General features: G+C 29.4%; 1 protein-coding gene across 3 annotated transcripts; it reads right to left on the minus strand.

Moving 5' to 3' along the window:
• Nucleotides 1–805: 805 nt before the first annotated feature.
• LOC136978769 (chaoptin-like) lies at nucleotides 806–11696 on the minus strand. 3 transcript variants are annotated; one of them, XM_067274610.1, is made up of 3 exons: nucleotides 11478–11696; nucleotides 5614–6143; nucleotides 806–4704 (listed from the first exon to the last, which is right to left on the minus strand). In XM_067274610.1, exons 2-3 carry the CDS (start codon nucleotides 6139–6141, stop codon nucleotides 1270–1272), a joined length of 3963 nt encoding a protein of 1320 aa, XP_067130711.1. In that variant the 5' UTR covers nucleotides 6142–6143; nucleotides 11478–11696; the 3' UTR covers nucleotides 806–1269. The 3 variants fall into 3 exon arrangements, with proteins under 3 accessions (XP_067130711.1, XP_067130700.1, XP_067130709.1); XM_067274599.1 differs by having other exon boundaries at nucleotides 11634–11693; XM_067274608.1 differs by lacking the exon at nucleotides 11478–11696 and adding an exon at nucleotides 8108–8124.
• Between the last annotated feature and the right edge of the window lie 10205 nt (nucleotides 11697–21901).

The raw sequence follows: 21901 nt of genomic DNA on the forward strand, positions 1-21901 counted from the left end.
CTTACAATGAGTTTAAAACATTATAGAATTTTAATTTAAATCGGATAATCCAACTATTTTAAGTTTCCAAGTTTAATTTTATAATTTATAAAAGTAAATATTCTTTGCAGTTTTAATAATAACGACGTGCAGATTTTTGATTAAAAAAAGCATAGAACAGAATTATTTTCATAAAGATCTGTATTATATTGTATTTTTTTTTTTTTTCCTCGTGAAAGAGTGCCTACCAGTGGTCGAATGGCTAAAACTATTAGTTGATCGCGAGTTCACGCTCGATCAATGAGCTGGCTGTGTAGAATTTTCCGGATTTTTTTCGTGTATAACATCTAAATAGGGACCAATTTCTCATATTTTATATAAAAACGTCCTTCAGAGTGGTTCTTGAAGGACTTTCTTCGCCCACTTGACAGATCACCCATATGTTGCAATGCCGATTCCATCAAACCAAACCAGTTAAAATTTATCAATATTTTTCTATCGAAGAATTTTATTGTAATAGAAAATATTTTACTATTTCTATCATTTGTTTAAAAGTTAATCATTAAGTATTATTTATTTACTTTTAATTTTTAAATTGTAGTTTACCTTTTCATAAAATCACTTTTTGCCAATAAATAACTATTATTGTGATTTTTAGCACAAAAAATAATTATAAACTAAGTATATAAAAAACTTATTTTATTTATATCTACTCATACAAAAATATTTTTACAATCAATTAAAATATTCCTAATTAATTATTTTAGTAATTACAAAAATGTATATTTATAAAAATATAACTTTTCAATTAATTTTAAACATTCCCAATTGCATTTAGAGAATTGAAACTGGAAAAAATTTACTAAAAATCAAATTCAAAATTTGATTTTTAAGATGAAATTTTTTCCGTAACGTTTGAAATTACACAGTTCATTTTATAAATTTCTAAGCTATGTAAACCTTATTTACATGTTTGTAATCGGTAATATTACAGATTACAACGGCGAAACGTATCACGAGAGAACAAACACGAATTACATATAATACCCGTAATGGTGTAAAAATCAGAATCTCAAAAATTATGGCAATTTAATGCTTGATTTTAGTCAATTTCCCTTATTTTTCATCAGTAAAAATTACAATCTGCATCTCTTACTTGGCTTTAATCATAAATTGACTTCATCTTAAGGTGAAAAAAACTTGTCGATATCTCTAGCTGTAGAATTCGTTAAAACCAGAATTACTGGTCTCAAGGAACATTTAGAATTTTAATTATATAGATGCATCGATTCATCTGTTTTCATTATCGCTTTCGGGATAAGTAACGTAATAAGATGGACTTTTTCGAGGTCTTTGTCTTCCCGAACCGATTGGTGGTGCAGGAAGAGGAAGAAGTTTAGTAGGAGCGGGCAACGTCTGTTGATTCATTCTCGGATAGGTAATGGCAAGCGGAAATGGTGGGTAACAAGTGCAGGTGGTCGGTGGAGGTTTAAGACAGGTGCATTTTCCTTGTGCTCTAAGAGCCAAAGGTCCTGCTAATGGACCGGCTGTATAGTGAGGGCGTGCTCGTCTCAGTCGAATGATACAGATAATGATAATCAAGATACATACAAAGGCAACCACTCCGGCAATTATTCCGATGATCATGGTATCAACCTTGGTTAATGTAGTCTTGTTAATTGCACTAGGTGGAACGGACATTGCGGGTCTACGAGATGTCGTCTGTTCGTATAGCACTTCGTAGGACAACGTTGTCTGTATTATCGGTTTCTGAGATTTTGTGCTCGGAAGTACAGTGGTACTGTCTTCTGTACACACTAAGTCGTTCTCTTTCAGACTCTTTACGCGTCGACTACGTAAATGTGGTGGACTGAAGCATAAAAATTTATATGGAAGTGTCTTTTCTCGCAAATACTTCCATAAAGGAACGAGATGACAATCGCACGATATGGGGTTATTCTCTATACCTAACATGGTTATGTCTACTTGTTTATTTAAAATTGCAGTCAAAATATCCGGAGTTATCGTTCTTAGTTGGCTCTTGGAAAGGTCGAATATAATCTTAGACATAAGTGGAAGAGGTCTAAAAACATTAGAAGATAACGAAGCAATTCCATTGTCGGGTAAAGATATCGTTATTTCGGGACTATTAATTCCTGCAAGTGAACTACTCGAAAGTGACATCAGTTCTTTTCCCGTAATTGCCAACTCTTTCAAGCGAGGAGAAAAAATTGAATGCAATTGATCCTGAAGTTGTGGATCTTTGATTTCCACTTTCAATCGTTCCACTCCAATGATATCGGCTAAACAATATTTGATGTCGATATTATGCAACGACGGATAACCAAATATCCACAGTTCACGTAATTTTGTCAATCCACGAAGTCCTTCGCAATCGAATTGAGTAATTTCTGTGAGATTATCCAAGCGTAGCACTTTAACATTTTTTAAATTAGAAAAATCGCTTCTGGAAATATATACTAAAGGATTACTCGATAAAATTAATTCAGACAGACGAGGTAATTTCAACCAAACGTTGTTTAAATTAACCCTAATGTTAGGAATTTTATTCCTAGATAGATTTAGCGAAGTCAACGAGCTTGTTTTCTGGAATATTACATCTTCGATGCTCTTCAATTCGTTACCCGATAAATCCAGTTCTTTTAAAAATGGGCTTTCTATCGTCGGTAAACTTTTTATTCCAACGTTCCTTACGTACAACTTTCGAACACTTTTAGGCTCACCAAATATAACTTGATAAGCTTCATTAGAAAGAGGATTATCAGATAAATCCAGCTCTTTTACGTTAACTAATACATCAGAATTAGACGGAAGATTTGAAATTTTGTTAAGAGAAATATTCGCTTTTTCTAGATACGAGTATTGTTTTTTTAATGCAGTTGTCGGAAATTCCCGAAAATCGTTTCGAGCAAGGTTAATACTTTCTAATTTGAATACAGATTGCCTATTGAAGAGGTCGTTAGGAAGAGAATTCAAATTGTTTCCACTTAAATCGAGATTCAGCCTGTAAATTCCTTTAAAAGTTGCCGGTGAAAGTGAAGTAATGAAATTATCTCGAAGATAAATCCAGTGAAGTTGGCTTGAATTTTGAAATGCTTTTTCATCTATTTTACTTATCTCGTTTTCTTGAAGTTCAACTGTCCTAAGATTCGGTAAATTGGAAAAATCAAAAGCTTGTAGCGATTTTAACAAATTTCGACTTAATATTACATGTTCTAGACTATTTAATGAAGATAATATTTCTGTTGGCAAGAAGGATAACCTGTTAGAATCAAGATTGACGCTCTTTAGTTGAGGGTGGAGTCGAAAAGAGTTTGGATATAGATAAGTAATATAATTATTACTAAGATTTAACTCTTCTAAATTATCTACTTTATTAAATATTTCAGCTCTAAACGAAGTTAATTCATTATTACTCAAATCTAAATATTTTAAAGCAGGCAAAGTATCGAAAGTAGCTTTTTCTATCTCAGTTAATCCATTATATCCAAGATATAGAAACTTTAAGGAATGCATATTCTTAAAATAACTTTCTCTAAGTTCTTTTAATCTATTGTTATTCAATCTAAAAACGGTTACATTTAAAAATGCTTGAGATGGAATGTAAGTTAACAAATTATGACTCAAATCTAAATTTAACAGTCCATGAATTTTGATAAATGAGTCAGGAAATAACCGTTCTAGTCTATTTCTGCTTAGATTTAAATGCTTTAAGTTTGTCATTTGATCGAAACTATCTGGTGAAAGTGTCGATAATTTGTTGTTATCTAAATTTAAAGATACCATTCGAGGAAAATCCAGTCTGGTAACTCGGGATATATCGTTATTTCCTAGATCCAGATGCTCTAGAGTGCTGCTGGATATTCTCAGTTTATCACTAGATAGTTGTGGAAGATTGTTTCCACGCAAGTTGAGCACACGTAAATTGATAAAATTCTGAAAAGTTCCATCCGGAATTTCAGTTATAAGATTATATGATAATGATAATTCATCTAATTGATTAACGGACATCAAAACATTTTTCGGAAGGGCTTTGATTCTGTTATAATTTACATTTAACTTACGAAGATTCGTAAAAGTTGTAAGAGATGGAAAATTCAAGAAAGAGTTGTGTTGCATAGAAAGTTCATTTAGATTTTCTAATCCACGAAACGTTTTATTATTTGGATTGTATATGTTATTCAAATCGATGATTAAAGATTTCAATTTACTGACACCGGTGAAAAAATTGCTTGGAAATATAAAAATCCTATTTCTGCTTAAATTTAAAATTTCTAAATCTTTTAAGACTGTTAAAGATATTCCATCTAACGATTTTATTTTGTTGGAATGAAGATAAAGCTCTTTTAAAGTTGGAATTTTTTCGAGAGAAGTTATAGGTACAGTATGGAAGAAATTATTTGACAATTCCAACACTTCTATTGCTCTTAATCCTGTAAATACGTCTTCAGTTATCCGACGAAGCTTGTTTTTTCTCAATAATAATACTTTTAAATACGTTAAATTGAAGAACGTCCCATCTTGAAGAGACGAAATTTGATTTCCTGTCAAATTTAATGTCGTTAGAGATTGAAGCTTGGGAAAAGATGATCTTGATAATTCTGTTAAATCGTTTTCTTGTAATAGAAGAGATTTAAGCGATATTAAGTCTTTTAAACTTTCTGTAGGAACAACACTCAAATCGTTCAGCTCCAAATTCAATATCTAATAAATGAAACCATTTGTTAGCAATAAAAATGATTCATATTTTCTAGCAAAAGGTAAGTACACTTTCTAAAATCTAAAAAAGTCATAAACAGCAGGGCCTGAAAAAGAGGAAAGCTCGGGTCTGTAGAGGGACAGCGGCGTAGCGAACATAACTGGCGCCCGACACTTTATTGGCGCTCCTCTTCCCCCTCCAGAAACACATATAGTTTGTCTTGGAGACCATTTGGGCGCCCCTCTGAGAGTGGCGCCCGGTGCATAATACACCCCCTTGCACCCCCCTCGCTACGCTATTGTAGAGGGACCCGAGTCCTTTTTTTATTATTTAATACCTCTAACTTGAATCTAGTAGTAATTATTCTATGAATTTAGTGAAATTGGGGATTGTATGGGAAGTTCAGTTAATTGAAGTATAGCAGCCTGATATTATACTACGAATATTATTAGTAGTATGAAGGATGTATGAAGTGCTAATAAAAGTTTAGAAAAATCAATTTATATGATTTCAAGTACATAAAGGAAGAAAAAAAAAGACATGTAATAAACCTAAAGCGTCGTATCAGAAGGGGTAGCAGACTTTGGAAACATTCTAGGCCCCAAGACACGTGATTGTACCCATAGCCCTAATAAACTCTTTAGATTTTAGAATTTGTCTTAAATTCTTTCATTTATTATGTAGTAATGTTTAAAAATATATGTTTAGTAAAACAATATTGCATATAAACAGCATAAATATTATGTATTTCTTGTTTTATGTCATTAAATGACAACGTTGATGGCAAATTTCATGAAGTGCCATTACGTTTAAAATTAGATTAAGAAAGAACTATTCTTAATCTAATAATTTTTTAAAAAAGAAATTTAATCTAAAAAATATAATTCAATTAGTTAAAAACACTGAAATCTCACCTCCAAACTAATTAGTCCTTCAAAAACTCGGGAATCGATAGATTTTAACTGATTAGAGGATAAATCTAAAATTTTAAGATTTCTTAATTGTCGAAGTTCACTGGTTGAAAATATTGGATTGAGCTGATCACCTAACTTATTGTGACCAAGATATATTTCTTCTAAGGTGTTTTGTACACCATCAAACATTCTTTCTGTCAATCTTCGTAGAAGATTATGAGAGAAATCCACAGTTTCCAGAGGTATAGCACTAGCCGTAAATAATAATGTTTCTAAAGTTTGTATTCCGGCGTGTCTTTGACGATATCCATGGATTCTGTAACGATGAGGAAGAACCGGGAAATTGCCAGCAAACGAAACTCTATCGCAATCGACGATAGTTCCGTTTCGTAAATCTTGATCACAGAAACACGGAAGATTCATAAGCCTTCCAAATATATCTCCACACTGTTTTCTGCACGATGTCAGAGTCAAAAAACATATCAGCAGCATCCATTTGAAAAGCGAAACGTCCAAAATACCTTTCATCTCTATAAAAGAAAAAGAAAAATAAAAAAGTAGAAATGAGCGAGACGTCATTTGCATAAAATGGATAAAATTTCATTTAAGTTTTTTCTCAATAGTTAATCTTATAATTTCTATTCGGTGTAGACATCCCATAATGCATAATTCTCACGCAAAATGTAGCAAGGTCGAGTTAATAAGACGAGTCGAACCGGTTCTCGTCATGAAGATGAAGTTAGAATATTGCAGTTACGAAGAATTTTACATCGATTCCGGACAACTGATGATGCATTACTTCCTGATATTATTTTAAAGCTATTAAAGGACATTATAATTTTTATAAAAGTCATCATAAATGATACATATTAAATTATATTATCTCCTTTTAAATTTTTCTAATTTGATCCCGTTGCTTAAATACATCTACTTAATAAGAATGAGAGAGTGATTATCTACTATACAATCGTGAACAAAGCATTTTAATAATACTAATAAAGTAACATTTACTGTAATTATCTTGTTAAGTAAGATTGCTTACGAGTAGCATTTTTAAACAATTGTAAATTTTAAGTTTGAAGGAGGATTAGAATTTGAATTAAACGACATTTTACGTTTCGTTGATAATTTCTAATGCTCTTTAATAGTTAAAAATAGATTTAAAATTAAATAAATTAAAATATATAAATGCGGAAACAAGAAGTTAGCAATGGATAAACATCAAAGGAAATTTTTATGGAAATTCCTTTTGATTCTCATATATAATTTAAAAAAGCTCATTCGTGATAATTATGTAATATTTAATAACTGATTTAAAATACTCAAGGTATATAATATATAAATTTTTGAAATTCTTTTATTTATTATGCTATAACAGTTATAAATTTGAGTTTTAATTATGAAATAATATTTTTTATACTCGATTAAACAATAGAAATTTATTAAATTTACATCTGCTGGTATCTAATAATTTAAATAATTTAATTAATTTATAAGCACGCTTTTATTTTTTCAGAATTATTCTGAAAATGATTAAAAAACAATAATAATTATTATGATTTTACTTCCGATTTTTACTAAATATTTAATTAATTTATTGTGTGATTTAAAAACAAAAGATCTAATAAATTATAAATTTTGTGGCCTAACTAAAAATAGTTCTAAACTGTAATAGAAATACGTTCATACCTTCTATTTTTACCGTAAATATTAAAAAATTTATATATAAAGAAGGTATTAATATGATATAATCTATATAAACGAAGATACAAATAAACGAATTTAGCTTTCCTGCTAAGATTAGCTTATTTAAAATCTTCAGAATAGAAAAAAAAGGTATAAAAGTTCATAGATCGTTGACCAACCATGTAGTCTGTTGTTACGAAATTGCAGTTTCTCTTCCACCCATCCTTAAGTTGTTGCGGTGATTTAGAGCGATAAAAAGAAAGTCGAGCGACTTTTTAACATGCCACAATAAAGAATTCCTCGATGAAATAAAAAATAACCCATAGGTAAATGCTTTCAAAAGATTACTTAATGATAAATTGAAAAACTTTTTCTATTTATATATCTAGCTCACAGAATAAAAAAACATTTTATTCTGCCTTTTTGTATGTCTGTATAAATTATTCAGGTGGAGCGTTGTAGTGCATTGAATCACCCTTCCTTTTATGATCTACGCGTTGCATAATTTAAATAGCTCTTATTTATTTCACAACTATTTCATACAAAATTACACATCTCTCACGTTTTAAGACGTTTAAATTGCATTTCATAACCTATACATAAGAGAAAACTTCCTTCATTTCAAGGATGAGGCTCAGCCCTTTCATTACATCACCTTCAATTTAATTTAAAGACATTACAATTTAATTATTTTTTAATTACTTCTCGTATAAAGATGAATAATTATAACTGATTTCAGAGAAAGAAATTATTGCCATTTTTAAAAGTTATTTCTTTAAACAACCTCAACAAAAAGAAAACTCGTTACCTAATTTCATTAACACAGATTTTTTCATTAACAATAGACAATATTGTCGAAAGATAAACAATGTCATTGTATAAGTATTCTTCATTTACGACCTTCATAAAATTACGAAACAGTTATTAATAGTAGGCATGAATAATTATTTCACTACAGTTAAACTGGTATGCAAAACAATAGGGATGTTTGTCTTCAATTTTAATGAATAAGATAAATCTCTATACTTTCAAAAATGTAATCAGGTAAGTATAATTTGATGTAATCATCTTAATTAATAAAATCTGCATTCAATTCTAAAATCTTCGAGTGTTATTGACCCGGGTTAATTAAACATAAGTTTGATCTATCAAATCTGTGACCGTATTTCTATGTGTTTCTGACCTTGCCATTGACATACTATAGAACCCATCTACCTACAGTAGGTCACGTTATAGCCTACTGGCTAAACGCATAAATTTGATTATATATTTTTTTTCTTCACTTCCATGATAACTGAATATACTCGTATATAAAATTGTTCTAATTATAATCAATACTTTGATCTCTAATTAGATAAAAAAAAAGTTTATAAATATAGGACTTATACGACAGGATATAATTATAAATGACATATTTATTTAATATGCAGTATTTAAATAAAAATAAATTGTTTTATCCCCCTTTTTTTTGTATTAATAGTTTGAATGAAGAATATTTTAGTGCATTTATCTAGAAGAATGGCCTAATTTAATCCATATAAAAAAGAAATCTATGAGCTGTATTAAAGTATTCAGGAAATTGTAAGATTTTGTATTTGTGATTTGGCAGGTTACGCTTTAAATAAGGTAGTAATTAATTTTTGTTCCGAATATCCGGTTAATCTCAACATGAGGTGTGAAAACTTAGTCAACTAGCAATTTATCACTTTGACAGAAGTTGAATTTCCGTCTACCTTTTCAGCTTGATAGATTATCTTATATAATCATAATATAAACAATGAAAGATAAGCAATAATAAAGGACAGTTTCTATTTTCAATATTACAATTGCTCCTGAACAAACTGACATCGAAAGCTTTTGAAATTTTTATATTTATAATGAATGCGATTCATTTCTAGCTAATAAAGAAATATACAAAAATAGAAGATTAATATAAGAAAGTTATTTTGTAACAGGATATGAGAACATACTACAAAGCAATTAAATTCTAAAAGTTTGAGAAGTTTAGAAAGGGGCGGATTTATATAGCATCTAAATGACTAAAAACCAGATCTCGGCATAGAGGATAGGACCGACAGGTTTTAGGGCCTCAAAATTCAAAGAAAACAATTAAATGTGGTGCATTTAGATCGCCTTGTATTATTTTAAATGCTCCTCGAAGAAAAAAAAATGAAGAATGGTAATTCAAAAAAATTGTCATCTAAAGTATTTTTAGTCGGATTTCATCGCAAAATTATAATTTTGAATCGCTGTAAAAGCAAAAAATAAAAATATAAACTGTAAATATCTTTACGAATTGTGATCCATTCAATAGACCATGAAGACAATCGCATTTGTAGATATCATTCTTCTTTTCACACCTGCAATGACCCGCGATATGGTTTTGAATCATTTGTTATAGCCTATAACATGGTGTAAAATAATTATAATTTTGTGCCTGATCGAACAAATATAAGGAGCGACACGAATCCGATAAGAAATGCATTGTTTTAAAAGGCGTTTATCCAAAATTAAGTCCCAGAAACCTTTGTAAAAATGTATCGATAATATACAATATTTTAAGTTAACAATAATGAAATTCAAGCCCCAAGCAGACCTTAAAGTAGCGCTGACCCTGCGAAACGAGAATAACCTGATGCAGTTCCCCAATTCAACAAGTTACAACCTTCTAAGAACTTCAAAAACTTCAAGTATTTTAAAACTATATAATCATATTAAAAAAAACTCATTTTTAAATTTAATATAATTTATATAAATGGCTTCCATTAATTATATTACATTGTTTCAGTCATGCATCAACGAAAAGTTTATATCTTCTTTTAAAATCGTAGTTATTTTTTCTATATAACAAGTTATTAATGTAGGAGTTTGTTAATGGATCCAATTAACTTCATTAAATATGCTATGCTATTAAATCGATCATTAATGGATCTAAAAAGATATTTACTTACTCATGAGCTGAAGCAATAACATAAATATCACATAATAAATGTGGAAGAGATGTCATTAGCAGCTTCCTCGGTGAATAAACATAAATTTTACACACTCAAACATTATGCAATACAGCCTCAAAAACCTTAATATTAGGCCTATCTTATGCTATCTAACATATATCAAGCTATGAAATGAATACAGAACAATTGTTTAATATCTCTTCATTTTGTATTATTTATATTTTCATAATTCTTATTTTATATTTTAGAAATATGAAAGTTATATTAATACAAACTTAATTCTATATTTATAGGCTACATCAAGATTTTCAAGCACACCATTCAAATTTTGGATTCCTTCTTCACTATTCAAACTTTCTATAACTTAGAACTTACAAGGAAAAGTTGAAAATATTTAATAATTATAAGGGAAATGCTTAAAAATCGCAATTTTGATCGTATTTTTAGAAATTAGTCACGTTGTGGTAAGGAAAATCTCTGCAATATTTATTCTAATTGTAAACTTTTCTATGTCTGTTTCTCAATTTCAACGATGGCAGCGAACAGAATGAACATTGTTCTTTCAGTAAATGAAATATCCTGCTTAGATGTACAGTAAGACTTTTGTTCTAACAAAATCCATTAAAAGATTTTTGTTAAAGTAAATGGTTTCCAATTAAAATTCCTCGACCTATATAAAACTTAGGCTGAGATTAAATGAATTCTGTTTGATGATGATAAAACCTGAATATCCTGTTTATTCTGTTATTATATCGATGATTTCTATTTCGAAATTTCAAATATTTCGAAGGTTATTAATTAAAAAATAATATATGATATTTGCGGAATTTATCTACAATTAAAATATTTAAAAACTACTTCCCATGTTATATTTAATTCACAAATATAAATGGCGTATTAACAAGAAAATATCATTTTATATATAAATGTATATATTCTGTTTTTAAATATAACGGTTTCTTGAATTAATTTAACGTGAAATTTATATATTGTAATTTCTATATAATATATAATTAACTGTATCAATGAGCTCTTAATAATTTTGATGCTTTTAATATAAAGTTACCATCATATAAGGGAATTTTTAAAGATAAGTTTTAACAATATTTAAATCTCAAAATTTGCTTAAAAATTAAATAAAATTACGAATATTTTAGTAAAACATAATTGAGTAAGTATCCATGTTCACCAAATTGACCTTGGATGTAGTGTCTGCCTACTTACCTGGACTGAGGTATTCCCCTTGAGGATATCTGTACGAGGAATATAAGCGCGTTTATTCAACACGGATTTAGACTTTCGAGTGTTACAGTAATCTGTCTACATCTTACAAAGTGCAAACAACAAATACATAACTTGCCGGGGCAACTCGAAAACTACCTGTTGAGGTCAAAGACATCGCTCATCTCTGACTGCGGTTGGATCGTCCACACTAACTCAGAAATGCTACCGAAAAACTGGCGATGTGCATCAGCAATTCGCAGGTGTTGGTCTGTCATTTTATTGGTGGTTTGTTATCCAATAACAGGTTTCGTTTTAGTTCAAAATTTAATATACATACACGTTGATATTTATCGAAGGAATTCTAGATCATAAAGGGTATTTCAAAAATAAATCCCCTAATTAATTGTAAATTGTTATAACCTGTTTGTTTTCCTAGCAAATGAATAGAAATTTGTAAGTTCATTTATGTTTTACTAAACTTTGATTAGTAGACCGTGAAATACTATGATTAAATCGTTCTCAAAGTCAGGTTAACACCAGTTAATATAATATTAACCTGAAATAGTTAATTTTGCATGTTCATTGATAAGCAACATATCTTGAATCTATAAAAATCTATGTAAACCAGTTCTTTAATATACTGTGATCAATTTTAACAAATATTTTTAGCATTAAAAATAATTTTATAATTTTTATATGAACTCGTTTCTTTAAGCCAAGTGTTCATTGAGCTTTCTGTATTAATCTAACACGAGAAAAAATTGACATAAATTTCAAATTATATAAATTTCGATCATGGATAACTTGACTCGGTGATGGATCTCATGTGAAATTTACAGTACAGTACGGTACCAATACATTACTGAATTACACATATTGAACATGTTCTAATTGAAATGAAATTGTTTTGAAATAAAATTAATATGAAAATATCGTAACATTACGTAGTTTATTAATTAAAACATAAATAAATAAATAAAAATCAGTAAATTATTTCTTTATTTATGACTTAGAAATCATTGAGTTTTGCCAAAATTATGCAAAAAAAATTATATTTGTAATAGTAATAATATAATTTTAAAACAATTTCTACATTCATTTAATTAGAATTTTTCAATATCCAACATAGATAATGAACGGTGAAACATTCTAATTAAATGAGTATAGAGATTGTTATATATAAATTTTAAGTATTATGTGAAGATGCATAAAATAATTTATTATTGAGTTAAAATTAAATAAGTAATAATGTTTATTAGTTAATATAAGTTCGATTGGATACAAAATTGTATAATAATTCTAATTCTAATTAATTCAACAAAACATTTTAGTAAAAATAACGATAAATTTCAAGAGACAAATTAGGACTATTCAAATAAATGCATAAATAATTCTGATAATTCTTTTTATATATTCAGAAATCTCTAATTATGCAATTAATTTGTTTTCAATAATTTTTATAATAATTATTTCATGTAATTTTACATAACTTTTACATTTTAGATGAAATGTTCTGCTTAACACAAGGAACTTTTGATATTAACGATAAAATTCGTTGCATTTCGTGAATCGATTGAATAATTCATTCGATTGAGCATTCGAAAAGGATCGGCTGATCAAATCTGAAGAGCATTAATCCGTATATCAATGAGATGAAAAATTCGCTTTCAATTTGTTGAATTAAAATTTATTCTAGTGTACTGTACGTTATTATTTTTCTTTCAACAGATGGCGCCATCATCTTAATATCTTTGTCGAATTCCGATGCATATTTGACTAAATATATTGTAGATAGAGACATTCTTTTATTTCTTTACATAATAATTCGCCTTTCTTACACTAAATTTGGACTTTCGTACATTTTCAGATAAAAAAAATCAGCCTTCGTATAGTGGCGATTTTTGCTAGTTTTGACTATTTTGATTCACGGCCGTTTCCTGCAGATGTACTGTACCATGGCTGTTGGATCACGTGATCTATAAATGCTAAGATGTAATCTAAAGCATCGACGAACATATGGATACTGTTTCACGATTATCTTTAGAAAATGATCAATAATTAAATGTTTCGAAAACTTAATAATAAATTTTAAAAGTACTAAATTTTATTTAATTCGTAAGCTTAAAAATATAAATTTTTATAAACAACGTTTACTTAATATTAGCGAGGTTGAGGCCGAAGTTTCAAACGCGAAAACGTGTACGTCGGACGTTCAGCGCCGCTTTCTTGTAAGCCTAGAAGTTTGACAACGTTGTTTGGAAAGTCAGTGGTATCGTGCTCGACATTCCAAACGCCATTTTCAAACTTCTAGGTTTACAGGAAAGCGGCGCTGAACGTCCGACGTACACGTTTTCGCGTTTGAAACTTCGGCCTCAACCTCACTAATCTTATTAGAGTTGCCATCCAACGGCATTGGGCCGACTGGACCGGCAATTTTAAATCAAGACCGGAGGTCGGCAAAACAATTTAAAATGTAAACAAAATTATATTTTTATTAAAAAGTAGGCCTATTATTTAAAATTATTTTTAATATTCAATAAATCTTCTTATAATGATAAGATGACATTATCGTTATAATTATGAAAGTTTTTGTTGTGATTCACAGATGATGGTGTTGTAGTACGTTAAGTTTTCAAACGCGATTCTTACTACTTATTCGCGCTAAGTTGACTGCCGTTTTGAGTTTTAAAAATTGATTTTTCAAGATGAGACAGTCTAAACATTTGTCTGATTTTTCTTCTAGGGGAAAAAACACGTTCACGCAATTGTACATTTAACAAAACTTAAATGAATGATTTAAAAAATTGGTTAACTCGTAATGATGATATTCGTTCGGCTCGTTGCACCATTTGCCGAACATCATAAAGAACACCAATTGCTAAATAATGGTCAACCTTTTTCTATAAAGTGAATGCTCCAATTTTTTAAAAATTCATTCAAAAAGTTTTCTCTATTCCGTGCTGCGATGCATTTGCCGAACGCATCTTTAATATGATGTGAAATGATCAAAGCGGAATTAAGCACAAGAATAAATTTGAACTTTAAATGTAGTATGTTTTATGAAATCGTAGAAACGAATAATAAAATATTGAGTGCTATTAAATCGATTACTAAATACGATTTATAAGGCGCTCGAAAAAAATCTTCAAAATGACAAATTAAATGCGATTTTATTGTTTGTTCATTTTAAATTACAGTAGAGAGTCGTTAATCGGAATCAATTGGGGAGTGGGGTTGTTCAGATTAGTGATTTGTTCCGATTACCGATTATGTACGAAAAAATATATTAACCTGTCCGATGTTCAAATTTTTCTCCGTTGCGTGTCGCTTCGTGTCGAATTTTCGTCGATTTTAAGCCTAACGAAAATTTTTATAATAATAATCGAGGCTATCGTATCGTTAAAAATTATTTCTGCATTTTGTACAAACAAAATAAATATATTGAAGAATATAAAAACATGAAAATTATACTTTAGAAGTAAATCTAGTATCAAAAACGTTCGATTCAGCACGACACAGTCCGACTGAAAATCGTTCCGATTACCGGCGATTCCGCTTACCGGGGTTCCGATTAACGACTCTCTACTGTACTAATTAAAATCCGCGAAAATGTTTAATTTAAGTACCAGATTAGTTGTTCATTAAGTTAATTGATGAAAATTTAAATTTCATTCTTCTCATTTACCTTTCCCCGTCATCATATCGCCTGGCGAAGCCAGTTTCCAAAGGTGTCAACCCTGAATAACCGAATTATTCTTTTGATTTTAAATACTGTAATCATCAAAAAATTAATTTTTTAACTTTTCTATACGATAATGTTAAAGTAACGAATAACTTTAATAAAAACATGACAATCCTTTATGGATATCAAATTATACATATTTTGATACAAAATTAAAAAAAAATATCAATTAACATCATTTGACACATTCAAAAATGATGCAAATTGCTAGGAATACATACGAAATGATACTAGTGGATTTGTCAATAGAATATTTCGAATCAATTCACTTATAAATTCATTCAAATAATTTAATTTAAAATACAGGGTGATTATAAAATCTCGATTCATTTTTCGTGAAAATGGTAACAAAATCATTTACTAGCAGGAGATATGATAGATCCGAGAAGAGTTTCAGAGAGGGAATCACTGTAGTTTGTGCGTGTTTCAGTGGATTAATATACTCAAAAGGAATAGCGGCTGGATACTGTCAAAAACGAGCGGGAGAAAGCACGAAACTTCAATTGTCGAGTAATATAGTAGTTAATCGAATAATGATGTCTTCAGGCCAGTTTGCATTCGAGTTTGGAAATCACATGCCTTGATGATAAGTCGTTTCGAACAAAATCATACGTTTATCAATTCACAAATAATAAAGGGTTCTGTATTTAATATTTATGAAAAAGATCCGTTCACATATACTGACTGGAGCTTTACAAGGATATAGCTAGAGTGCTATAACGAGGTTTGACTGCATATTATACAAGGCATAGAGAAAGGCCTCCACGAAAAAGAAATTTTGTGATTAATTATTAGAGAACTTAGATCAATTATTGTAAAACAAACTGGATTTCGCAAAATTTTGTAGTTTCGTGAAGGAATGTAAGAGGTCCTACGAGACGAAAATGATAGTGGCCCTAAATTTGTATGTATGATATAAACATTAATCATGCGACCCCTTATAAGGCTTGAACCAGTCATCGCTGCTTCATTTCAGTTTTTTTAAACGGTATATAATTGTTAGCATTTCATCTTATTTTTGGTTTGGTTTTTCACATCTAATAATGTAATTTTGAATATATATGATATATATGTATATATATAAGTCTATTTATTCATAAAATTGTGGCTTAACTTTGATTGAGATGGGACAAGAACAAGTAGAGGTACTTGATGTTCCTCAGTATATAGGTTCTATATGTTTTTTAGGATTCCACCTGTTAAAATAGATTGAGAATCATTGTTTTAAAATATAACATGAAAATTAATTATGTTAGTATTTCCTAACAATAAGACAAAAGTATAATCATTTCCTCTTTAACCTAATACTGTTTTTGCACACAAGTCTTCAATATTAAACGTAAAAAATCGAAGTATAAAAAATAATATATAGTGAAATGAATATTGTGATTTTTATTGATTTATGCAATAAAAAAGAAACCTGTTCTTCTTCTTTTTTTTTTTTTTTTTTTTTTTTTTTGTCAGAATTCGAATAAGAGTATTCACTTGATTATGCCTTTCATTAAAAATAAGTAGACGATCCACACTGTCATTTAAAGTACTTTTTCTTAAACTCACTATTGGTATTTTGTAATATTACAAATGTTAAGAATACAATAATTGAACTAAAAAGAAAGGTGATCACGAGCACAGATGAATTTTACGTCCGTTCCACGTATGTCCAGTGTGAAAGGGAAACAGACCTTTCTCTTCTCTATCCTCTGACCAAGCTATTCCTTTCCCTTCGTGACTCCTCAGTTCTCCGAATTCTTGACGATCGGAGATGTGGAGTTATTGGGAGGGGTGATAATGAGTAGCAGATTTTAAACTCTGCTTACATATTTCACTTTTGCCGTTAAAATAGTTAATGCATATATCATTCTGAATATTTACTTTTAACTATTACTTTAAAAAATGGTTAACTCTGTTCCCTATAATGAAAGAGACTGTTTCTATCGTTGTATCATATTTGGTTCTATTCTTCCGTTTATAACTTCCTTTCCTTTTTTTTATTCTCTACGAATAAAATTCTTCCTATTTCTCTCTTCGATATTTTTCAGTTTCCAATTCTATTTCTCTTCTCTCATAAATTATTCGGTTTTCTTCTCAGTTCTCTTTCCAAATAGATGTGTTTCATATCTAATCTCAATTCTCGACATCAGAGTTCTTTCCATTTAGTTGTTTGTTACTAATGATTTAACACCTATTCTAAACTATTTTTCAGATTTTATCTATTTTCGTGATTTCACAAATCATAAAGATCTATTGCTATACCATAAAGAATTTCTTTATCGTCACAGCCAAAGCTTTTTTTATTGTTTTTCATAGGTCATAAAATTTCTCTAAAACTTTCAACCATCTTAATTATATCTATTGAGTGGACCATTTATTCGAATTGAAATAAATATTTTTAACATAAAGTCGTTATTGATTTAATCCAAATATTATTTCTAGATGTAACGAGACCATAATGAACAGAAATAGGTATGTGTTCCAATTTTCTTCTTTACTCTTTACAGAAGATATAACGATTAAATTTGTCTATAATAATCTGGATATCGACGGTACCATTCATCCACTTTATCAGATAACTTGTATTTTCTTGCTACCGGATCTCAATTCATTATATTTACACTAAATTACTTTTCTCCTTCATTAAATCTTCATGTTTATGTGCTAATTTTGCACATACACTCTGTCTTTCTCCAAAATATCAATTTTGAATTATTGTTTTGCTTGTTAAAATTTACCAATCTTATAACCTCTCCCCACGTTATATATATTTTTTGACTGCTTGACTATTTTCACTCTTTCATTCAATTCTATTTCGTCCATCTCTCTTAATTTTCTATAATGTTTCATAATTAACAACTTTTTGACGTTGCTTTAAAACAGTTTTTTGAAATCTCAGAAAGTGCAATTTTAAAATTTTATAGAAAATTAAGAGAGATTGAAGTTCTTTTCAGAACACTCTCTCGTATATTGGCAGACAATAAGCAGAGATAAATTTGTATGCACAACGATCTCTATGAGTCCTGCCATTAGCAAACCAAGATCTAAATTACCAAGATCGTTAATGGTTTCATGACATGGAAACATGGCAGCAAATCGACTTTAGCGACGAATTGCAGTTTTTTGGGGGAAGCGTACAGAAGATCACAATGTTACAGTGAGGAGGATTACTGATACAGTTGAATGGCACACTGCTCCATTGTTGGCGTGCTGGTCTGGATAACTATCTCATATGACAGTCTATCACCACTAGTAGTGGTACAAAAGACCATTAGTAGTGTCTTTTGTCATGAAGACTAGTAGTGTCATGAAGACTCAGGATTTCCTAAATCTAACGGCACAGGATTTTCTGAATCTAATGGCACTGATTCAAGAAATCCTGTCTTCATGTGTTGCCTTATATTGTAGGCTGCAAACAGCCATTTACCAGCAAGCTAATGCTGAATACAGCTTGGGTTTTCCAGGTATGTCTCCATCATGTTGCCACAACTCCTTAGCCTGTTCGGTCTCCAGATTTGTCGCTTATCGAAACATTTATAAGAACAAATGGAACACTATCTTCGGCCATCTACACAAGTGTGAGGGATGTGGTGCAACATCTGTAGGCAAATCTATCCCAGAATAGCATACTGTGCCTGTATGCCTCCATTCCGACTGTATTGCTGCACGTCCACGCAAGAAGAGTCGTACACGGTATTAAAGGTTATTAATTACACCATTGTATTACAGGATTTTGTATTTTTGTTATGTTATTGTACAGTAGTCACAAATTACTATCGTCATTGCGTTCTCACTAATAAAGTCACTTTTGATTCCAGCGTCTTGATGCGAAACTTTTTGTTCTTAATCAATGAGTGTATTTAATACTTCCGTCATGAAAAATATGATTAATTATTATTTTTTAAAACATTAATAATACTTTAATGCTAATTTTTACAATTATTTAATGCAATAAAACTGTAATTAATCGGAAAAATTTTTTGATTGAAAAATGTGTCACGGGGATCCGAACTAAGTACGATTTTTTAAGCAATTATGAAGCGGAATCAAGAAGCATTTTGCTGTTCTTGTTTTCATTTTATATTGTAAACGATTTAAGTCTTTTCAGACATTACAGATTTTTGATATTCCATTACGACGCACAGGCGTAATTATGATTAATAGAGTTCAGGGCATATAAAAATTGGCACTTCTCGAAACCGATTGTCTTCAAAATTTTGGCTGAATTCCACTAAATTTCTGAAAAAATATGTTTTTACTTTAAAGAAAATGGCATCAAAATATCGTGAAAATAAAATTTTTTCGGCATTTTTCAGCCTTTTACTTTTTAAATACATCAAAATGGCGCCTGTAACACGCGCCCCACCTACCATTCTAGTTAAGCCACTGGTTACATAATCTAATCAAATATAGATAAGACAAAGAAGACACCAAATGTTTGGAGCGGTTATATATTTTCTTTTTCAATGTAAATAAATTACGTTTCGGAAGAAAACTAGAATTTACGACATCTCGCTATAGAAAATAATAAATTATAATGAATTATTTTGAAATACAGAATCATATTTGAAATAAGGACACACAAAAAAAAATTTTATTTGGCTTTTCTTATGAAGTATCATCTTACAACGTATTATTCTTACAATTATAAACTGATTTTAATTGATATTTATATATTTTTTAAATTTTATATTAAATAGTCCATTATATATAACTCTATTGTTTATCTATCAGTCACACAATAACAACCGCTGCTAAACGAGAAATTTGAAGAAGTTGACAACAAATAAAAAATCTTAATTGGCAATAATGTAATGTAGAAATAAAGCTATTAGAATTTATCGAAAATAGTTCGAAATGCATGAAGGAGCGAAGTTAACAAAGTTCTACGTTTTCCAAAGAGTAAAATTTTTAATATTGTCCCTGTAAAGGCCACAATGCACTGAAACGAAAACAAATTACTGATTATTTTAAAACATTAATCCTAAATATGTTTGAAAATATGTTTTATGACAATTGTTTTATTTTATGTATCTACCTAGCTAATACACATAGTATACATTATGAGTATCTTTGATGTTTTATAAATAATTCTTTTTAAAATTTCCATTAACCATTTTTCCGTTTATTCGTCAAACTTGCGGCACCAACGTCGGATAATCGAAGTTTTACTATAGATTATTATTATTATTATTTGTGAAATTAGCAATTAACAAAAGAAGTAAGTTTATTTTTACGATCTTTACAATAATAGTTTCAATTTAAATGTTGAAAATGTATTAAAACTTTACATTATTAACTATTACTACGTGTTTCTGAAACCGAGATAATTTGAATTCTGCAGTATTTTTTTTTTTTTTTTTTTTTTTTTTTTTTTTTTTTTTTTTATAAATAGTCGAGCAAGAACAATTAAGTTCGATTATATTTATTTTAAAAATGTTCAAATTTTAAATTTTTAAAAATCGCTAATTTCTCGAAATTTTAAAATTGGAATCTTTAGAATAAAATTTTCATAACTTCGAAAAATATATATATTACGCTGGGGTAATCCCATATTCTTTGCGATATTACGCTGGAGTAATATCGCAAAGAATTTTAAAGATTTGAAAACAGAACACGCGAAGAAGTGTGTTACGTCAGCTTATTCATTAAGAAGCGTAGTTTCATAAGGAAAGTAATGATAAAAACAAAAGAAATTGTTATCTCGATTTTTCGGATAAGTAAAAATTACATCGTATTAGCAACAGCATTCAAAAATGAACATCCTGACAGCACATGGAAAGACAGCGTAACGTAATTCAACTGCACATGTTTGCAATCGTAACCGCTACCTACTGGGAGTGTTACCAGATTTCTGATGCACATAGCGAAGTGGTTACTGAGGGTGACGGTATTACCCTACTCTCCTCTAATCGTTACGAGGTTACAAGTGTTTACAAAAATATTACGTAATGTAGAACCTCAGTTAAATATGTAATTAATAAAACAATGTAACGTTCAGTACGGCATGGGGTACTGAACGTTCCTATTACATTATTATTATTCCTTAGTACATTTATGGGGATTAATCGAGAATATGCAATTTTAGGAGTGATTACGTGCGATAATCTTAAGGAGTGTTACAAGAGATGGGAGGGCAGTTGAAAAGTATAAAAATAACATTACCTAATTTATGGACGATCCCATACTCTGACATGTAAATATTAAAAATATACTGTATAATGATAAAAAAGTTTTTCTATATAATAGTAATTATTCAGAGATATTTTTATAAGAATCCATCATGTTTTCACTTTATACTGTTAAAAGACGACAGTAGATCTATAACATTTTAGACGAATTATCTGGGTTTTTTATTTTCACATCTTTTACTTGATAAATTAACCCATAAATATATTCAAATTTATTAAAAACTCTAAGAATAAAATTTTATTACTCCGTTTTGGCTAAAGGAAAAAAAATCTTTCCTTGATTTTAGTTTTTAAGTCTCCGTTTTTCGCTTCTTATAGTCTTTCTAGTATATTATATTCACGATTCCATATTTAATGTAATTATATTAAATTTATTCTTATTCATATGCAAATTATATTTACTATGATCATCATTTAATTGTCGTAAATATATCCTGAACGATTGTCATTTGCATGCTAGCATTATACTGTATAATTGTTAAGTGTCGGTGTTGTGTTTA

This window comes from Centruroides vittatus, unplaced genomic scaffold, assembly GCF_030686945.1.
Source record: "Centruroides vittatus isolate TY-2023 unplaced genomic scaffold, ASM3068694v2 contig_1154, whole genome shotgun sequence".
Lineage (NCBI taxonomy): Eukaryota > Metazoa > Arthropoda > Arachnida > Scorpiones > Buthidae > Centruroides > Centruroides vittatus.

What these genes read in the sequence shown, in the direction of transcription:
- LOC136978769 (XM_067274599.1), bottom strand. An exon ending in AAGGACTAATTAGTTTGGAG is followed by an intron (nt 4,705 to 5,613) that starts GTGAGATTTCAG and finishes TTCATTTATTAG; the next exon opens with ATATTGAATTTGGAGCTGAA.